Consider the following 22,213-nt stretch of genomic DNA (forward strand, 5'->3'; position numbering starts at 1 on the left):
TCATCTTCTCTTTCTTTCTTTATTTTCTATTTTTATAGGTTTTTTTTCTTTTTCTTTTTTTTACATCTTCTTATTGGTTTTTGTAGCTTCATCTATTTTCTTGTCTAGTTTTTGATTCTTTTTAGCCAGGATATAACTGAAGAAATAGAAATATAAAAAACAAGTAAAAATGATCATTTACATATATTTCTTCAAAAGCTGCAGGAGCCACTACAGAGGACAACTTTGTAGTTTTGGGTGTTCATACAGTGAAAATAGTGTTTATATTGGATTCTTTTGTTGTTGTTTTTTTTTTAGATGAAAAAGACAATTCCTGCAGACAATTATCTGAAAATCGTGGAAAACCACTTTTGATTCGAACAATACTGCTAAATTAGGTGTTAATTTGTTTATAATTCTCCAAAATGAACTTCACAGACAGCGTTTTGGTCACTTTACTAGAATAGTGAGTTTGTTCTTTACAATATGAGATGACTTAAAACCACACAGGCAGTTAATTGTGTGTATGTGTGTGTGCGTGTGTGTGTGTGTGTGTGTGTGTGTGGGTGGGGGACTGCTACCATGAGAATGTTTCAGTTCAATTGATTTAAGCAATAGGAAGGAGATGAGCTGTGCAGCAGACAACGTGATGTTCCGATTCCTCTCCTAACACCTGGAGGCAAACTGAGTTGATACTGAAACCACAGATTGCAACTTGCTGGAGAATTGTCAACACCTTTCAATCAGTTCACCATCTGCCCGGATCCCTGCAGCTTTTCTACGACGGAGCGTCGTAAAAACCACCGCGCAGTGATTCAGACAGACGGTAAAAACGCAGTTTTAAGGCCCCGGACGTACGGTCGAGGTCGAGTACTCAGCGCGACTTTGTGAAGAAGCAGTGGGGCTGCGATCAGACGTTTCAGCACTTTGGGAAAGCGTGTTTACTCCAAGCAAACCTCTGCGTGGTACAGAGATCGGAGGTCAGAGGTGGAGTTCAGACGGTCTTATCTGACGGAGACGGTTTAACTGCAGTGTGGAGACCTCGGGCTCGGTCCGTCTTCTACTGGATGGCCTCGGTGGTCTGTCAGACCTCACTGAAGCAGAGTCTAAACAGACCCCTGCTCCTGTCAGGATGGTGGAATCACTGCCACCCAGCACACACTCTGACATAAACCACAACACGAGTCTGCAGTGTTTTTCCTTCAGACCACAGTTGATAATTCGTATGGTAACAAAAGCAGTTTTTTTTAGGTGTCTGAATAGTTAATAAACCTTAAGGTAAAAGCAGTTATCAAAATATGAAGACAAATTAAGTGAGGTTCTTAACCATGAAACGCAGGATTGACAGGTTTCGCTTTAAGGCAGTTTGAAGACTGTGCAGCGTGTGTAAAGTCTTAAAGTACTTCTGCTAGATAACTAATTGGGGAAGTCAATCAAAACTGTTCAGCTTGAGAAGAGAATTTAACTCATACACACACAAAAAACTACTATTAGTTTAACAATGCTTTTATAACAGCTTCACAAAGCAGGACCAAACATGTTTACATGGTAACGTTTTGGAAAAACTCTGCACAAAATGTAATTTTCACATTGGGCCAGTAGTGGGTGCTGTTATTTCTTTGCGTAATGAATAACCTCGCACATGAAAAGTTGTGTTTCCAAAGAGATGGTGTCACTTCTTCAGCGATTACGAGCAACACTGTCGTGTCAACAGACGCCAAAAATGCAACAAAGTTCTCCATTTTCACTTTAAAATGCTGAAATAACTTCATCAAAAATCATTCAACTAGCATCGAGTTGTGAAGTTTGTTGGTATCATGATCTCATGATCTAATTTATGAAAAACAAAAACGATTACAAAATCGTACACTCTACATCCAATTATTCTCATTCTACCTACCAAACAACCGACCACGAGGCCACCATCATCCAAAGTCTGCCCCCAAGTGGCCAAACAATCAGTAATCACATTTTACACTAAACACAGTCAGACTGTTTTGAAGGTTATTCAGATTTTCTCGCTTTAGTTTTTGGACAAACGTGTGTGACGTACACAGCACCCACAATGCATTTCTGAAGCAGACAAATTCAAAAATGTGCTTTCAGAGGCAAATAAGGCGTCAGCCTCCAGCTTGCGTCTGCCTTCACGCCGCGTTGAATCTGCCGTTTCCATCTACACCTGACAAGATTCTACAAGTAGTTCTGGCTTTACCTCCAGAGCAAACAAGGAGAAAAAAAAAAATTTCACCAAAAGATGGTTTTGAAAAACAGATGTGAGCTGATTTTTCCACTGAAAAAGAAGAATAGGGAGTTTAAAAGGGAAAGCCGGAGTTGGAGGGGAACCTGTCGCTGCTTGATTGTGTGGAAAAGAGCTGTCATTAGCTCGGCTCTCTGAACCCTGACAGCCCGTTTACCCCGCAGAGCCGACACGCCGCGCGGTTTGTCAACGGGGGGAAATTAGACGGGGAAACGCGGTGTCGTCTTTCCGAGGTGCGCGGCCGGTAATTGCCGTGCTGTCCAAATAAGATTTAGGACGCGAGGGTCTTAGCCGCCGCCAGGGTTTTGCCTCCTGACACATCTCAACTTCCTGCACGTGAAGTCGGTGCGGGCCGCACAATGCACCGCCCTGTCACCGCGGGATTTGCCGTCGCACTCAACATCAATCTGACGGCGGGAAAAAAAAGCCGACGGAGATGAATGCGGCGCGTCAACGGTTTCACATCACAGGGCCCGAGCCTCTTAAGCTGGCACTATTGTCTAAACTATAGAATCCTTTTGTCACTGCAATCCCTCTCCACCTGATGAATGTGCTCCAGTGAAGGTTTTTCGTGTTTTGACATGAAGCTCGAAGGTGTTATTCTGCACCGCCTGTAGCAGAAAAACAAACTCCTCAACTGTACATGTGATTCAGAACTCGGGGTGGGTTGGGGGGGGGGGGGAGACCATGTCATTACCCTGCCAGTCCCTGTCTGAGTGAAGGTTTCTCCAATCTTAATCTCACCATCTCCATCCGTCTCTTGTATTTGAACAGCTTTTACCTCCTCAACTCAATCTGTATACACGTCTAGATACTGTTCAGGTTTGTCAAACATCTAAGGAGCCTGAGTACTGCAAAAAACAAACAAAGGATGTCTGTGAAATGAGTCCTTTACCAGTCAATGACATTAAGGAGACATTTGACTAAGTCTAAATGAAAAATAAATACCAATGAAAATGGTTGCTGCCTTTTTTTTTTGTCTCTATGTTTTCATGACTACACCATTGCAAGTCACTGAATTTAGAGAGTTTTTAAAAACTGAAAGCTTCTGAAAGTACTACACAACTGTACCACAGGTAGTAGTTGTTCCGCTCATGTGCAAGTCGATCGTTTAATTCGAAATACTGAGTCCATAAACCACAGTGGGTGTTGTTGCTGTCAAAGTGTACACTTATTAATGAATACTATACTGTCATCTGCATACATGCAGACATGTCTTAAATACAAATACTGAGTAGAAGAGAAGGAGAAAGAGTTTAAAGGCCTCCAGCTGATTATTCTTCAGCTTTAGTGACTGTTACTGCACAAGCGAAGCGTGGAGTCGACCCCACACCTCTCCGGCTGGATGGATTTCATCGGGGTCGAAGCTTTTCGCCGTTTCTACTGCACCGACTTCGGCGTGCGAGCTGCGCCCACACGAACGGACTGCACGGTAGTCTGCATGACGGCCTCTGGCTGAACTCTGGATCCAGGTCAGGGAGGACGCCTTTGATCACCCGAGCACCTCGCAGTTCATCTAAACTCCTGTGGTCCACTGACAGCAGGTCAGGCACAATAACAGCAGATTATAAATCATATCAATGACATGATTGTTGTGGTGTAATTACACGTGGGGGGGGAGATAACCCTGATAGGGCTCGGCTGGAATACCTGGCATAGCTGGATGGTGGTGCAGGCGCATCACAGACAACAGTGACCCCCAGAAAACCCAAAACAGTATTATCTGTCAAGTGAGCGGCATTCCTTTCAATTTAGCTCCATTTCAAGATGAAACGGTGTTGGGTTTGAACCGGACGACCCGTACGCAGCATCATGGAGGCAGAAAACCGCAGAGCTTTTCATGCCTTTGTCCGTAGAAGATCTGATCTGCACATGAGCATGAGGTTGTTGGTTTTTTTTTCTTCAAAAAGCTGAATTTCCAGGGGCTCCAAAGATCGTTGTCGTGTAAACGGACACCGAAAGTTTTACGTTTTCAATTGGAAATGCCTGTGGCCACTGTCACACAGTCGCCTGTCGTCAGTAATACAGGAGTTACTTGAAAAGCAGCAATCAGTTACTCATGAAAGGAGGAAGGATGCTTTGCATTACCTTACTTTTTACTACCTATAGTACTATGTTATCAGACCAAACTTTCTAACCTGTGTTTCAGCATTGCCACTGCAGCTAAGGTTGACCTCTCTGAATCTAAACAAAAATAACAAATTTTCCACAATAAGTCTCCACATTTCTGAGAAGTTTCACAAATTCTGCATATGCAGAACCATAAATTACATTTCTGACTTTTGTTTGCTCACATTTTGGTTTATGGTTTCCATCCATCCACCATCTACATTCGGCAAACAATGATTCAAACACAATCTCACGACTACCTCGGTTCCACATTTTCCAGAAAGCCTCTTTGAAATTGCGCCGGATCTGCTCATTACAGCACTGCTTGTTATTTGACACCAGCCTCAACTCGTTTTGTGTTATTAATGGGACAATATAGAGAGAGAAGGTGAACAACATAGAGGCTTTACTTGAACCACGCCCTACGTCGTGGACCTGGAGATGTGTGGCGCCCCCTGCTGACTGCCCCACCCTTCTCTCTGGAGGGTGGGCCTCCCTCGAGGAGGAGCCCCTCAGCATGCCCAGAAGTGAAGTGACAGAGCGCCTCTCAGTCTGACAGAGCAACGGAAGACGTAGGAGAGGAATTAAGGAGTGCCGAGTCAGCGGCTCTTCTTACCGGGGGTCTTCTGACCGAGGCTCTGTACTGGTGGAAGTCGGTCTGGATCACACACACTCTCTTCTCCATCCTCGAGGCTCACGGAGGACCCATGACGTCTTCACCCGAGCGGGCTCCAGGGAGTGAGTGGAGCGAGTGTGTGCATGAGCGCCTCTCTTCAAGCTGTGGGAGTGTGTGTGTGTGCGTGAAGAAGTGTGTCACGCCTGAGTGGAGCAGTGGGTGGTGGTGGTGGTGGGGGGGTAAAACGAAAACAGGAATGAGCTTGAATACCCCCCCACACACACACACACTCAAAGATAGATACAGTCATCCCTGCCTGAAGCCGTCTGACAGCATTACACACACACACACACACACACTGCCGTGAGCATGTGAAGACACAAACATTAGTATCTGAGTTGTACTCTATTTTCACAACATTAAAAAAAAGCTTTAAAATGGTGATTTGAAAATCTGATAAAATGCCTTTTAAAATGAAGATTTGAAATGGCCTAACACAAAAGCTTAAAAGAAAAAAATAAGTTAAAATCACTTAATTACTTAAACAACTACAATGGCAAAAATGGACAGAATTGCTAAAAAAGCAAAAATGAAAAGCCAACAAAACATTAGACTCGCTGAAATTAAGAAAATAGTTTGAAAACAAAACAAAACAACTAAAGCAGTAGAAATGGCCAAAACCTTCTAAATCACGGGGTAAAACTGATTAATTAACACCATGAAGTATATCAACCTGCTAAGACTCTTGCTAATTCACCTTTGGTAAGCCCCGCCCCCAGATTCAAATGAACCAACAGCATTCAACTACTGACTACCTGGATTCGAACAAACATCCTCAACTCTGTAGAGAACTGTCAGCTGACGGCACTTTTATTGTTTTCTGGGCTATTAAAGTAATTTAAGTTGCAAATATGGCCGAACGAAGTGCCTGGAGACACGCAACAGCGGCATGAGGTATCCCGAAAGGAATATATATATATATATAAATTTGAGTGGAACTATTTTCCAGTTGCTTGATTTTGCGATCAGTCGCACCTTCAACAGATTGAGAAAACAACCGACTCTTCTAGAAACACAGTGAAGTCCTCGCCTAGACAGCCCAAAAAAAACAAAAACAAACTACCTGCAATCCATCAGCAGGAGCAAAGAGAATCCACTTAATCCTAATATGTGTGGTCACATTTACCAACTCAATTAGGGGAGGTAATCCGACTCTGCTGCCTTACAATGGGCTAAAATACACAAAACGGCGAAGGAGAGTCGCTGCTCACAGAACATAAAAGGAAAGTTATTTCAGCATCGTAAAGTGCAGAGAAAAATGCTTTTCCATAGGGCAGCAGGATAATTACTGGCTTTTACCTGTTAATTGCAGTAATCCAGCAGCCTTCTATTACTCTGTAATTATAGTTTTATATGTTGTGTTCGTGTCTGATCCAAGAACCTCTGCGTCCCAGGGCTTTCTGCCGATCAGGCGGGGGGGGGGGGGGGGGGGGGGGGGGGGGGTGAAAGAGGCAAACGGAGCCGGTTCTGATCTGGAATCGGACCCCGCAGATCGCACGAGGCCCCGCCGTCTTGTTCCGGCTTGTTCACGACGGTTCGCCTCGCCGGAGTCTGACACATTTTTGTGGAATTTGATTAATTAAAGGTTCGGTTGGAGGCTAAATCTTGACGTGAAGATTATAACTCTGGCACGGGGAAAATGGAGAAAGAATGGGGCCCCTTGTTGTGCAGCATGTATGCGCGTACAGTTTTACACATGTCGTGGTCTGAAGTCACAAAAGGCGTAAGATAGCATGTCCTGATTATCTCACATTGATATTTGATGGGTGATCCAAACCTCTGTCATGTCTGTCAGGGGAAATATATGAAAAGAAGTAGCATGTTAGCTTAGCTTTTTCTGCTACTTCGTCTTTGAGGAGCATCGCGTAAACGTCGGAGCTTCAACAGTGACACTAAAGAGAACATCACATTTATTCACGGCTAATAAACGACCCGTTGCTAACATCGCACCGCCGCCACGGTTCTTCACGAGAAGCTGTGTTTACTTTGCAATTTGTCACAGCGGTTCCATGTGCGCCACACTGAACTCTGGGTAATGAATCAGACTGCAGATGTTTATCGGGAAGACGGAGTGAGTGTCGGCCGCTAACGGCGCTGAGAATAATCCCCGTAAATCAAAGCAGAAATGTGTTTCAAATGAGAGCGTTACACACGTGTTTAAATAGCTGGGAATTATGGGAAACGATGATTTCACCAAGTTGTTCTTTGTCTTTTCACTCGTTGGACAACTTCTGCTTCCATCAATCTAAATTGTTACATCAAGCAATTCTGAATATATAATTATGTAATTATTATATCCTGAAATATGATACATTGTCATAAAATGACTTAAGATATTTACAATTTTTAGACTTTTAAATTAGTTAAATTAAGGAAAATGCTCATATTAAATCCATCCATCCATCCATCCATTGGCTACCGCTTTATCCGGGGCCGGGTCGCGGAAGCAGCAGTCCGAGCAGAGTTGCCCAGACTTCCCTCGCCCCAGACACTTCCTCCAGCTCCTCCGGTGGCACCCCAAGGCGTTCCCAGGCCAGCCGCGAGACATAGTCCCTCCAGCGTGTCCTGGGTCTGCCCCGAGGCCTCCTACCGGAGGGACATGCCCGAAACACCTCCCTCGGGAGGCGTCCGGGGGGCATCCGAAATAGATGCCCGAGCCACCTCAGCTGGCTCCTCTCGATGTGGAGGAGCAGCGGCTCTACTCCGAGCTCCTCCCTGGTGACTGAGCTCCTCACCCTATCTCTAAGGGTACGCCCAGCCACCCTACGGAGGAAGCTCATTTCAGCCGCTTGTATCCGAGATCTCGTTCTTTCGGTCATGACCCATAGTTCAAGACCATAGGTGAGGGTAGGAACGAAGATCGACCGGTAAATCGAGAGCTTCGCTTTTTGGCTCAGCTCCTTCTTCACCACGACGGACCGATACAACGTCCGCATGACTGCAGACGCTGCACCGATCCGCCTGTCGATCTCACGCTCCATCTTTCCCCCACTCGTGAACAAGTTATAGTCATATTAAATTTATTTTGCAATATTTTATGTTTTATATAGATCAGGAAATTTTATTGTATGTAACAGAGGTTTTTTCATCCAAAATAAGTGCAATAAAACTCTTTAAATCAATTAAGAATGATTTATGAAACACCCTACCGTCAGAGAGGATATCGATCCACTCTAACCTTGTGTTTTACTACTTTTAGTGAATTTGTCCAGAATAATGTGCAGCATAACATGGAGATATGAAATGTGAATAATTACATTTTTATATTTTTCTTTGTTATTGACTCATTATTGAGAATATAATGGTATGATGTGATTTTAAGCAATTTCTTATGTTTATGTGAATACATTTATTTTCCTTAAAAACTTTTTAAATGGGGCCAAATATTGTACATATTTAGAATTCCAACATATTTATAATATTGCGTCCATCAAATACGTCAACTCATCGCCATTATTTCATGATCAGCGTATTTTCCAAACTATAAGTCACCTTTGTATGTCAAATATACCTTTAAATACTATCTGTGACCACCAGATGTCGCTGTATGACAACAGAATGATGCCACATTACACACAGAAAAAACAATTTTTTACCACTACTGGCTGCTGTTAGACATGGAGAAATTCATGGGACTTTTAAATGTTTTATTTTGTTTTCATGACACGTTTTTAGACAGATGCGATTAGTGACAGTCCACAAAATGGAGTAATGAGTTGGCAGCTTTAAAGTGCTTTTATTCAGTGCTGATTTTAAAAATATGCATAAAATGATCAAAACGCTCACTTGTATAACAACTAGTTCTGTGGAGTGATGGTGGAGCGTTGAAGTCCGGAGTTTTTCTGGAAGTCAGATGTCGCCATCTGCTGGCGAAATATTCATTCGCATCTGTTTCCTGAGTGTAATAATGTTGTAACTTCCTAAACAGCACCGGATCACAACACACTTTTTTTTTTTTTACCGTGCCTCCTTTAATTAACTCTTTAACGTGCTGTTAAACCGTTGCTGAAGCAGATTTTGTTTCCTATTTTACAAATGTACCTGTTGCATAATAAAGGCATTTAAAAAATAAAGTCCACTGTTGTATTTTAAAGTCCTGGCAGGTCTAAAAAAAAAAAAAAAAAAAAAAAAAAAAAAGTGTGTTTGCCTGCCCTTTGCTCCTGTGAGTCTCGCCTCCATGTTTCCAATTATCCAATGATCTTTCCCTGCGTTTCCATTCTGCTCATGTGCTGCAGCTGCGTTCCTCGATTCTTAAACTCCTCTCTCCTCTCGTCTCGAGGCCACATCGTCTCCCACCTCTCGTGTTCCTGTGTATCATCCACATTTAGTCTGTGTTTTTTTGTTTTGACCTTGTGTGTTTGGATTAGTCTTTACCAGTTTTGAACTGAACCTTGCTCTAAAGGCTTCCGCCTGGATTTCTAACGTCTCATAGCTTCGATGTTTGTTCTTTGTGGGGGGGTTGTTGCTTTCTTAACCATGTTTCAAAATGTTTTCCTTTTTATAAATTGATTTTTCCATTTTAGCCATTTAATACATCTGGGCATTTCCTAATAATTAGCTGTACTTGCATGTTTAACCATTTTCATTTAACCTTTTTTGACTGTTTTTAGTCATATTTGAAGAAAAAAAAATGTCCACGTCGATACAACTTTTATCAGTACTTGGCAAAATCGAGCAGTTTTACCATCTTCAGCCATTTTCAGCCGAGACAATTTTGAATAAAAAATATGATCTGAAAGTTTAATAAAAACAATTTGTACTCAATTAACATTTTCTTAGTTTTAGGGAGTGACTATAGAGGGACTGAAGATCCACAGGTTTGTTCATATATGTAGGTTCATTTTGGGGGAAAAGTCTAAGTATGTTTTGCTGATGCAACCCCATAACCTTAAACTATGCAGCAACCTTTGAAAACTGCAGTGTGGAGAACAAACTGCACGAGGGACAGGATAGGTTGGCATGCGAGTGAAATATGCAGGCAAAGAACACTTTCTACTTTATTGTAACAAGTCAATATCTGGAACAGTTGAGGGGTAAAAAGCAGCATCTGACATGAGGATACAGAATAAATCATTCATTCACCTTCTCAAAAAAAAAAAAAAAAAGTGTTGAGATGAATTTCAGCTTAATTTCAATGTTTCCTGGTCTGGAAAAAAAATCTTCCAAGGTTACAAAAATACAAACGTTTTCTAGGAATGCTGAACATTTGCTTTTAAAAGCTCTTTGGTCTGCGTCGTGGTGTGGCAGCTTGACTATTCTGCAGCCATCTGCAGGTAAACGGCGCCGTTAAATAAACAGGAATTAATGGCACTTTGATGGGCCCCCAAAGCAAACTGCCGAGTCGCCGGCGTCTACTCCCCTCGATAAACAATGATGTTCTTATCCGTCTCGTGAATCTTGATCTCGTAGAGGGTGTCGGCGGGTAAAACCTTCACCATGTTGTCCCATATGTACACGGCCAAGTTCTCCGTCGTGCTAATAAGCAAGAGGAGATGGAAGTTTCAGATAAAACAAACAAGAACACAGCAAGGCGTCTGCGCAAGGTGTGAAAGCAGTTAGATAGATACACACCTGACGACATTGGCGAAGTAAGGAACGTCTTTATCAAGGTTTTTGTGGTCCAGTGGAATCATAATGACGTCCTATCAAATGATGGGGAAAATATATTGTTCATTTCTGATGAAAAAGTCGAGTTATTACACTTTTTACCGATGAAAGTACAAAATGCACAAGTTTCAAGTAAGAGTGCTTCAGTTTCCACATATTCCAAACTCATTACGCCTCTATTTTTCCAAGATCCACCTCAAAAGCTGCACTTCCTAATATTTCTTCATGAATATTATCTTCTTCAATTTTGTTCTGAATTGTCAATTGTTTCTACCTTTCAAGCTCCATGAGCTTTATCTTTAAATTAATCTGTGTTCTGGTCAAAGTAATTGATAAGCTTTTTAGGAATGTGTGCAAGATTTAGAACATAGTTAAACCTCCAGGAAAGCAAAGACAACCTAAATAGTTCAGGACTACAAGAGATCTGGTAAGTCAGCAGTGGTTAACCTTACCTCAATGTGTCTCTTCATGTCTGTCAGGTTCATGACCATACCGGTGACGCTGTCGATCTGTCGGAGGAATCACACGACACCAACTTAAACATACGCCTGATGCATGTTTACCAAAATGTATCTTTTATCTTTGGTGTGCCTTAATTTTCTTTTATTATTGTTATTATTATTATTAATGCTGTCATGTAGTGTGCCACTGTCATTATTGTGTGTTCTATATTTATACTTTTATCCTTCTATCCTATAGAAACAGTTGTTTTGGTGCAGAACATGTACCTAAAGCATTTCACTGCACTTTATACTACATATAATTGTTGTATGTTGCAAAGAAAGGACTTAACTTGATTTTTTTTTTTTTTTTTTACCTTTGCACGTACGGTTACTTCCACTGTGGAGGGAAGATAGAAGTGTTTATGGTTTAATGAAGCACTGAACGTGGAAACAGGAATTTCCACTTTTGAGTAGGCGTGACTGAACAAACCTTTGTAGTTGTGACCGTGTCCATTTGGATTGTTGCACTTTCCAAATACTTGTTGATTCTCTACATTGCTCAAGCGAATGCTGAAACACAAACACACACACGCACACGCACACACACAGAAAGTGATATAAGCAAAATATAGTTTGTGCTGCCTTCAGGGACATCAGATATAAACACAAACCATTTAGAAATTTCCATTCCATATATTATTTCTTGATTGTAAGACTGCGTCTTGAAATATATCAGATACTAGTGGAAAGTCAATTTATTCCCCTATTAGTGCATTTGTGGGATGAGCATGAGCGCTGAGGGTACAAAGAACCAGGAGCTCAAAATGAGATGTTTCTTAATAATCACGTTTTTCACTGGTATGACATTTGCTGCAATAATAGCATAATAATAGCACAGAAATAACGTTTAGTTACAGGTTTTATCTGAAATGTTTGATAAGTAAGGTAAATTAATGTTAGCAATATAGTATAATCCCTATTTTAGAAATAAGTTATTTTAATGTCAAATGATGTTATGAATTAGTGCTAATGAAGGTGTTAAGCGAGAGAATTAGTGCTAGAAATATTTGTTTTATATTTTATAAGTATTATATTTAGGTTTTTCAGTAAACCATTACGGAAATCTTTTTTCCCTACATTGCTGCGTGCACTTGAATGCAGCATCATGGAGTCCCTTCTAAGCCTTTAAAAACTATAAATCCCATCGAATCATAACTAACTGAACAGGCTGGATACAATGTGTGAATTCAGGAACCATACATTTTTAAACTTTGTGCCCGCCTTAACTGCGCCCAGCGGCGGATCGTTTGAGTCAGCTCAGTCGAAACGGTCCCTGAACGCATCACGTCTCCCTCCCCGCAGCTTGCGGACTCCCCAGGCCGGCCGGAGCGCACCGAGGGGCGGCAGGCGCTCGCGAGAGGCCGCAGTACCTGTGGAGCCGGTGGCAGGCGCTGAAGCTCTGGACGCGGGTGATGTAGCCGACGCGTTCTCGGGCCCCTCCGGTGCTGTTGCTTCCGCTGGACCCGGACATGATGACGGAGAGAGGCGAAGGAGACCGAGGGGAGATAAACCTACACGCCGTACAGGGGGGATGAAAGCTCCGGTCACCAACCCCAGTAATGGACCGCGGCCCGGTGACTGGCTCAGGTTAGTCACGTGACCTCTCTCTCTCTCTCTCTCTCTCTCTCTCTCTCTCTCTCTCTCTCTCTCTCTCTCTCTCTCTCTCTCTCTGTCTGTGAATATGACAGTGTATTCACCCTTTGGTGCCTTTTTTTCTAATTTATCTTAGTAAATACCATAATTACTACTAAATATTGTATGTTCAGTTAACAGTTTTTGGATTATTTATTTTAGTTTTTATTACAACTGAAATACTGTAACTAATTTGTTAAAATAGATTATTAAAATGTTAACTAATTTGTCTAAAATAAAATTAATTTTTACTGTAAGTGGCCCGTTTAAAAAACAAAAAATTCAACGGAACAGTTCTGCCAGCTTCCACGGGGTAGCAGTAATGAGCCACAGCATGAGAAGAAGCCATCAGCCAATCGGTGGCCTTGTTATGCATCAGGTGCCACAGCACAGTCAGCGCTTTCAGCAAGGTGGTGGAAGCTAAACAAAACAACAGAAAACTTTCCCATAGTTAGTCGGAGGAGCAGGAAGTGGAATCATTTTGTTTTATTAATGCACGTAGAAATCATCCGATATACTTTCACCTTTATAAGAACCTCTTCAGAAACATCCGAAGCTTCACCAGAGCAGACAAAACATGGAAATACAAATACTTTGTATTTATACACGCGACTCAATCCCGACATGTCGGATTGATATTCAGAACCATTTTGAACCGACCTGACGGAGTAAAAGACGAAACTTTACACAGTAAATAAAATGTAGGATGAGGTTCATATAAATACCAGGAGTGGACGTCATATGAAGGAACTCGTGTAAACATTTGCAACATAATATTATACAGCTTGAATCTGTTATATACAATTAAATACATCTAAATGTGATGGTCCATTCAGGGGTCTGTGACCTTGTTGATCAAAACACATGTTTTAGTCACTTTTAATGGAATAAAGATTAGAATTACTTCACAAAGCTTCTGATATTCAACTTTTAAAATGAAGAAAGATTTTAATACACATACAGAAATAATAGGAGATATTGTATTACATTCGTTTGTACATTGCTGTTTTTTTTGATGTTGTAAGTTGTTATTATCTTTATTAGCCTTTTCAAATGAATTCACCATACTTACTTATTTTTGGGGATGTTACCTTTTTTTTAGTCAAATAACCCTTTTTTTTTTAAACCATTTAACCTTGTTTTTGCAATTTACAGGTTTGATTTTAGATTTGCCAGATTTACCGATTCAGATTATTTATTTCAATTCTAGCCATTGTCCCTTTTCTAACTGATTTCAGCAATTTCAGCTTTCACTTTTTTAAAAACTATTTCAGAATTGCACCTTTTTGTCAGTTTTAGGAATTGTAGCATGTTCTGTTGTTTTTACTTTCCTCTGTGATTTCAGATATTATAGCCACTTTAATGGTTTTAGTCCTTTCTTTCTTTAGCATTTTTAAATTTTCTGGGGTTAGGACAACCGATTTGAGTCAGTTTACTTTTTTCTTTTAAGAAGTTTTACATTTTGTAGTTGATTTAAGCCATTTGAACCTTTTTAGTTTGTGGAGCAGTTTTAGCTTCTTTATCCAATTTGACTAATGGTTTCAGCCATTTTAGATATTATTAGCCACATTAGGTGCTGTACTCTTTTTAGCCCTTGTTATCCAAGAGATAGCAGTCTCTTTGACACCAAGGCTAATGAAATCCACCAGTTCATGTACAGAGAGCTGTGGGTTGCAGACCCCTTTGATAGACTGGAGATCATTTTCCAAGTTGGGAAATATTTCGTGAAGTTATCAAAATTCTGCTTTTCAGTTTTTCTGACAAAATTCCAGAAAATGTTCTTGGACATAGTTTTTTTTAAATGTTCCAGACAAAATATTCCCAATGAATGAAGACTCCTGTCAACAGTGGGAAGATGCTTTCCTCCTGGGTCAAAATGTTTTCACTTTCTTGATCTCCTCTCCATGTGGCAGAACCTTGAAGTCTTGGAAGATCGTATCTCTGGTTGGTCTCTTTTGCTGAACCGGACGTCTGGGCTCAGAATTCGCTCTCTTCCAGAATCTCCTCCATTGTCTCCCCGAGCGTCATCTCTCCGTCGCTGCTGGACAGACTCTTCCTGGTGAGGAAGTCCAGCCCTGCTGGATGGGAGCCTTTGGCCCGACCCGGTCCGATTGCCCGGCCCGGTCCGTGCACAGCCACCTTTAGCAGGTTGGGATTGGTGGAGGATGTGGCGCCCTCGTCATAGGACTCGCTCTGCCGGGAGCCCCGAGGTTGGGGCCCCTGGGTGCATTTCCACAGGTGTTTGAGGGGGGCGCCCTGGAAGCAGCTCCGGACCTTGAAGTGGTTGGTGAACAGGAAAAGCTGCCAGCGCTTCTTCAGTTCAGCTTGGACCTGAAGGAACACAGACGACCAGAACAATTGTCTTTGCATCGCTTCATTTTCATCACATCAACCTTTTTTAATGACTGAAGGTTAAGGACCAACATTCCAACACTGAACTAAAACCGTCAAACTGGAACAGCACTAATTCTAACTACGTACCTCTCCGTTAGCAAAGCAGTACAGCACAGCAACCAAGAATCCCTAAAAAAGACCAAACAAATCATTACGGGGCTGCAGGATGGGAGCTGCTCCCTAAAGTCCCTGAGTTACCTGGAAGGAGCTGAGGGTGAGGTTGATGAAGTTCTTAGCGTAGCGACTGCTGCCCTCCACACACTCGTCAACCAGTACAGTGAAGACCACCTCGTGGATTCCCAGCAGAGGAATCAGCACCAGCGTCGCTCGGGCCAAGCTGAAGAAAAGAAACGTCGAAAAGAAAAGAAACAGTTGCTCGGGAAAGTTTTAGAAATGTATGCTCTCATATTGTGACATTTATAAGCAGTGCTTATGGGGCTGACATTTAAATTGACTCTGTACACAGTAAGCGATTGACATTTAAATGCTGTACGGCTAAAACGTGTACAACACATCTCAAGGTCCTGACATTTGGACCTGAAGCCAAGAACAGTCCCAGGTACCTGTATCTGTAGTCGGTGAACTTCACCTGGTCTGCCTTCAGCTTGGACAGAAGCAGCATGAGGATCTTGATGAATATGAAGAAAATGACCTGCAGATGGGAGGAAGATCGGGTGAAGCGTCAAATCCCACTCGTGATTATTTCAGCAGCTTCGATGTCACATGGCGGCACAAGACTGAAACCACTGAACGGGGCGTGAAATTCAGCCAAAGCGGGGAATCACAGGAGCAACATGTTGCCTTGTAGACAAGCGCAGATCAGCTGCAGTTCTGGGAAAAGGACGGAACTCACCAGCACCGCCAGAGTGATCGGGCCTCTGATTATCCACCAGAACCCTCGGTTCACGATCGACCAGCATCTGATGGACAAAAGAAGTTCAGAGAGTCAAGCACAAGTGAGGAATGTTCTCAGAGTTAATCAATAATTCAGACACTTACTCTGTGTTTTCATATAAAATCTTAACCACAGTCCACGGTACCACAAAGAGGACTGGAGTTCCTGGAAAGTGTTAGCAGTTAGTGCTAATTATCGACTTTTTTTAGGCCAGGAGAGGGCAATTCTTTTTCCTGAAGGGCTACATAAAAACATTTGACTATTGTGAAGGGACAAACGACAAGTTTAACTCAATATTGGCCAAACAATAGGCTGCTTCTCATCAAAATTGGCAGCATATCGGATTGTTTTATGTTACTGTTACTGGTCTGGATAAATTAAGTTCATGACAGTGCCAAGTTACTGTGAATAAAATGTCAAAAAGTACTCTGTGATTTATGGAAGCTAATTAAGAATTCAGAGCATTGGAATCAACTGGAAAGCAGCATAAGATTGACTAATGTTACCAAGAAGGCGCTCTGACCCTTTGTGGATGACTCACCCCATCCCAGCAGCATGTAGTTCTTCAGCAGACGCCTCTTGGTCAGCACGGCGGTGAAGAGCAGCGTGTGAAGGAAGATCGCTTCCACCAAAAGCCAGAAGTAGTTACAGGCCACAAAGTACTCCATGCAGACTTTGGAGAGTTTGCACATCATCGCAATCTGTAGGGGGTGGAAATCACAGTTCAGACGGATCAAACGTGGGGTCGTACCCACCGGCCACGTCAGAGGTGAGTTCAGATCGTACAGCAGAGCTGGAGTAGGAGCTCCACCCGGGGTCGTCCTTGGGCAGGTCGGAGTACATAATGTACAAGATGATCTCCTTGGAAATGACGGCTGAGGCTCTCAGGATGAACGACACAAACAGATTCATGTGAATGTAGTTCCTGGTGCAGTGGAGCTTCCTGGTAAGGAGATACAGGAACAGCGTGAAGAAGCCATTGATCCGTTGTCCCTGATCAAATAATTGTTTATAATGTCATAAGCAGTGACTGATCATCTATTCAGTGGGCCTTCCTCATGTCCGAATCGTGCCGGACAGCATTGTAGTTCAACCTCGTAAAAAGCTCCATGCCTCACTGCCTGTTTATCACAATGACTAATGGGAGCTGGATCGTAACAAGGAAAATAAATGTCAGGGGTCTATTTTGCGAAGTCTTTGCCTTTTGCTGGGATACCATTGAGCATGTTAATTAGACCTCGAGGACACGCTCAGTGAATATTAGTGGAAGACATTCGCTGAGCTTCCATGTAAAGGTTGAACAAATTGAAAAAAATTTTTTTTTTTTAATCTCTTAAAATGCAAATGAGCACTGCTATCTCCTTTCCTCCCAACATGGAAAAAAAAGGAAACAAGATCAACAGCAACCCTGTGGTAATTGTTCAGCTGACCAATCAATGACTCATTAGTTTATCAAACAATGGTGGGTTCATCAGCTAATTCTATGACATTCACTCGGCTCACCACTGTTGAGTTCCTTCTAAGGCGTTCATTAATCTCACCAATGGTGGATTAGTCTTCTACTTCCATGACATCAGATAAAGCAACCAATAATGAGTTCATCAGTCCGCTCATTGGCAAATATTTAGCGAGCCAACGATGAGTCCATCAATCAGTCTTTTGACATTCATTCAGCTGCCCAATGGTAAGTTCGTCATTGACTGCTGAGTCATTCATCTAAGTGACCAAAGGCTGGATCTTCAGCCATCGTTCAGCTCACTAGTGATGGGTTCATCAGCCAATGGTGCAATCCTCACTGACGCCTGTGGCTATGATTTATCTAACCAATAATAAGTTCATCAACCTGTCATGTGGTGCAATCAGTCAGCTCTTTGGTATTAAAGTCATATAACCAATGGTGAGTTTGAAGTCTTTTTAAACAATATGAATTAATCTATCAAATCCTGAGACATTTTTAAGAGTTTTATTTAGCTGACCAGTGGTGGAATCATCAGTAAATGCAATGGCAATCAATTAGCCGACCGATAGTAACTCTATGTTAGATGGAGTTCAAATGGCCGAGTGGAGATTTAATAAGGCGACTGTGTTGAGTCACCTTATAGATTTAAAAAAATGTAGGGGGAAAAGATGCAAACGCAACACAATGCACAATATGTGGCCAGGTCAAAAACCCTCCTTCCTCCTGGAAACTGACCTCAGCATGCCCATCAGAAGAGTGGCCAGTGTGAGGGAGAACAGGGACAGCGAGTAGCCAATGACAGAGATGAGCCTGAGGGCTGTCTGCCGGAGCATCTCATCCTCCTGGACACAATCGATGAAGACATTAATAACCATTCAATGTTTGTGATTACAAATATAACACTTTCTTGTTTTTTTTTTCTCACAGAATATGAATGTGTCTTCCTCACCTTGTCTTTAAAATAATGGTGCTCCACACACTCGGAATCGTCCCTCCAGGGCTCGGACGAGTTCTCCACCTGTCGCCATTTCCCATTTTCCAGACATTGTCGGTGCATCCTCCTGGTGCTGTCTGCAGGTAATTGAAAGATACATCGATATGCACGGTTTCCTTTTTTTTTTGAGAAGCAGAGGCTGAGCTATGCATTACTCTGCATCCAAAATCCAGATATGGATGCTGTATAAGAGCTTTTTTCTGCACATAAACGGTATATAATTGAAACTTTATGGGGAAGTTATGAATATAAACCATTTCATGAGGGCTGGTGTTAGCTGGATGAAGGCATTAGATGTTTTAAATAGCTTAACAGGAGCAGCTTGCAAAGTGATGTAATGGCTAATTATGAACGTCATATAGCCACAAAAGCTAACATGATAGGTAGGTTGTTTTATTTTGCGACTTTATGTATTAAAAATTTTTTTTATTCATCACAAATTAATTTCAAGCATCAACATTGGTACACCAATAAGAAAATGTACAAAACTACTCTTATGATGGTATTTTCCCCTAAAATAACAGCAACCATGTGCCATCAAGAACACTTAATGTTTTTTTTAGATACATGGCAACCAAAATGTTAATTTTAAGTGTAGAAATAGAATGGGTTTTATGCCTAAGAGAAGGTCTACAGCAACTGTGTGACAAGAATACATATTTTTGCCGTTTATTACTTTCTTCACTGTCGATGGATGATAAAACTTTAGGATGTAAATGTCCAATTTTTACAAAACAAGCCGAGGAGCTTTGGAACTCGAACCAACCCGTCCAACGGTTGTAGAGGAAGTCGAGTGTGGGCAATGGGCCCACCAACATCACTGAGATCAGCAGATAAATATTTATAGGAAGTTATTGCAAACAGCACGCTGCTGTTTAACATTAGATTATACAGTGTGACTGTAAATAAATGTTTGGTTTTCAACACTCGCTCCTTTGATGAGCTGGTATAGCAGCCGGTCTTGTGACAAACATGCTGATTGTCTCCCTTGAAATGAATGAATTGACCAAATAAAAAGAGTATCTGCAGTTGTACGTTACCCTCGCTGATCCACGGCAGGTACGGGGGACAGGGGACAGACACATTCCCCAGAGGGGAATGAGGCCAACAGGCATACATGTCAAAAATTCCTTTGCAGTAGTTTCCTGTGATTATAAACAAGTATTAAAAAAAAAAAAAAAAAACACCTAACATAATGAGGTAAATGAAGAATGGTTGGAGGCTCACCAGTTTTGAGGAGTGCGTTTCCTGCCAGAGTTCTGTTACAGTTCTCCCAGTATTCAATCCGTAGAGCGATCAGACTCTCCAGCAACGAACCTTTAACCTGTTGGTTCAGAAAAATACGAGACAAAGGTTAATAAATGGAAATAACTCCAAGAAGTGCCCTGGCTGGTTGATTGTTAGCCATGTTGTTTACACATAAAATCAACTATTGTCCTGAAATGAGCAAACATACTGCATATTTTTTTTTAATTAATCCCTGTCCTCAATCATAATTTAACCATCTGGTGATGAAGCCTTCGCAATGATACATAAACATCTTTAACATGAAGTCATGACTAACATTATTTCCCACTTTATGTAGTTTAAGTTTTTTTTACTTTGTTATTCTATAAGACATGTTTCAAATTATTTGCACTCACAGCATGAATCACAATAGGAACAACAACAATAAAGAAAAGGTTCCCTCTTACAGCAATTAAGGACAATTAATGAAACACTGGATAAATAAACATTAATTTCTCATTATTTTATTAATTACTTGTTTAAAAAGTAACATATTTACTTTACTGATTACTTGTTTTTGAGAGTGACTAAGTTATGTTTGAGTTACAACAACCACCAACGTCTCAACATAGAAATGACAATTGGTTTTGCCAGTAGTAATGCATGAGATTACTTGTTACTTACAAAAGTGGTCATATGAGACTATCACTGATAATAATTACCTGTCGCTGGACTCAGGGAAAACTACAACAATAAAAAGTCTTTCAAACAAAACCAGTGCCCCCCCCAAAACAAACATGTTGGGTGATGATAACCTCATTAAGTTAGGAAAACCTTGAGTGTTATGGTTTGGTCAACTTTTCTCTCTCAATTTCAATTGTCAAAAATAAAGGACATTCTTTTCCTATAAATATTGAGTCCTCACATCGCAGCCTAAAGACTCAAAATTCCAAAATATTACAGAGACACGTTATAATTACAAAAGTGGTGGAAGTTCCGATGAAAGATTTTTTACTTTTAATTTTTTTACTAAATTTACAATAATAAATATATAAAATTCAATAATGATATATCTATACAGATTATACTATGAAACCAATGCACAGCATCTATCTTTTCTGTGCAAGGTTTATATTGCAGTATCGGTGCGCATCCACATGGGGGCACTGTTTTATCATGAGCACTATTTGTTTTTACCTGAGCTTAATCTGCAATTGTTCCAGTTGATTTATCAAGCCGCCTCGCTGCGTTACAGCAGCAGTGAAAACGCGCCTGTATTTATTCTTGTCTCAGAGAAATGAACAGCGGGGGTGGAGGGGGCCGATAGGTGGCTTGTAAATTCTCCTCAATCCTCCTACATTTGCTGTCTTCACTGAGGCGTCTCAGTGTTTAAGGTTATCAGAGGAGGCCCTTGTCTGTCATCACCTCCTTCGTTTACAGTTGGGGCAACAAAAAAAAAAAAGATTGGTTCAACTAATAAACCCGGTCGTCACGCTTCACTGAGACGCCGAGACCCTGCGGCTCCTCCAACCCTGCCAGTTCCCCACCTCCGCCCCCCCAATACCTGTGTCGCACAGGAATTTCTCCAACGAGCAGGTTGATCAATTCACTCGAGACCCGAGTTCGTCCCTGCCCCTATCTGTCTTGTTACCCCCTTGTGAGGCGAAACCTGCAGCAGTGCATTGACTCAATACAATTCCCCCAACAAGATGAACATGAGCGTGCACTAAAATGATTACTAACCCTGAGCTTGCTTTTTCTTCCTCAACCCCTGGTGGAAAATCCCCAAGAGCAGATGTGAGGTTGTCGTTTGAGCTTGAGTCTCTACTTTAAGCAGGCAAATGCAGCAACAACCAAAAAAAAAAAAAAAAAGCAGTGTGTCCAGGGTGGAAAAAGACACATGCATCTGCCACTGACTGTGGAATTTATGTGTCCAAAGTCAACAGTCTGTCGGATTTTTTTTTTTACTGGAACACATCGCATCTTCAACCATAATCTAAATCCCAGGAAGGATTCCTCCCTGGGATTATGGTTCAATAGCTCAGGAAAGTTCTTCTTTACATTGAAACTTTTCTAAATTCAGGAGATCTGAAGGGAGCAACACTTTCTAGCCATGAACGTTGTCTTGTGGTTCGTGCGTTTACCTGGTGGTTCAGAGGAAGGAAGAAGACCACGAGCAACAGCTTGGTCCTCTTCCGCCAGCTGGGCAGCAGAGTTGGCATGATGCTGTGCGATCACATCGGGTCCCTGCTGCGCTTCTTCATGCCTCTGCCTCAGACTCTCCAGGCCTCGCCTTCACTCCCTCCGAACTTGGCCTCCCGCTCTCCCACTTCCACAAAGAATCGTGAGATGATTTGCCCGACCTGCAAGAAGCTGTTGTCACGCTTCCATCAATCGTTAAAATCCTTCTTCCTTTAGTAGAGTTGACGAGAGTCCATGCTGCTGAATGCAACGAAATGAAAGAAAACTCTTGATCTCTTC

General features: G+C 41.8%; 2 protein-coding genes across 2 annotated transcripts; both read right to left on the reverse strand.

Moving 5' to 3' along the window:
* Positions 1-10,022: 10,022 nt before the first annotated feature.
* pts (6-pyruvoyltetrahydropterin synthase) lies at positions 10,023-12,663 on the reverse strand. Its single transcript, XM_080517408.1, has 6 exons — positions 12,502-12,663; positions 11,562-11,641; positions 11,446-11,468; positions 11,081-11,137; positions 10,593-10,663; positions 10,023-10,496 (listed from the first exon to the last, which is right to left on the reverse strand). The coding sequence occupies exons 1-6, from the start codon at positions 12,600-12,602 to the stop codon at positions 10,373-10,375; spliced, it is 456 nt and encodes a 151-aa protein (XP_080373534.1). The 5' UTR covers positions 12,603-12,663; the 3' UTR covers positions 10,023-10,372.
* Positions 12,664-14,740: 2,077 nt separating this feature from the next.
* Positions 14,741-21,954, reverse strand: glp2r (glucagon-like peptide 2 receptor; the record flags this gene model as incomplete). Its single annotated transcript, XM_080517021.1, has 13 exons — positions 14,741-15,094; positions 15,245-15,286; positions 15,356-15,494; positions 15,721-15,809; positions 16,011-16,077; positions 16,157-16,217; positions 16,594-16,753; positions 16,839-16,995; positions 18,247-18,353; positions 18,461-18,582; positions 19,546-19,650; positions 19,733-19,829; positions 21,877-21,954. The coding sequence occupies 13 exons, from the start codon at positions 21,952-21,954 to the stop codon at positions 14,741-14,743; spliced, it is 1,578 nt and encodes a 525-aa protein (XP_080373147.1).
* Between the last annotated feature and the right edge of the window lie 259 nt (positions 21,955-22,213).

Source organism: Blennius ocellaris, assembly GCF_963422515.1.
Source record: "Blennius ocellaris genome assembly, chromosome: 21".
NCBI lineage: Eukaryota > Metazoa > Chordata > Actinopteri > Blenniiformes > Blenniidae > Blennius > Blennius ocellaris.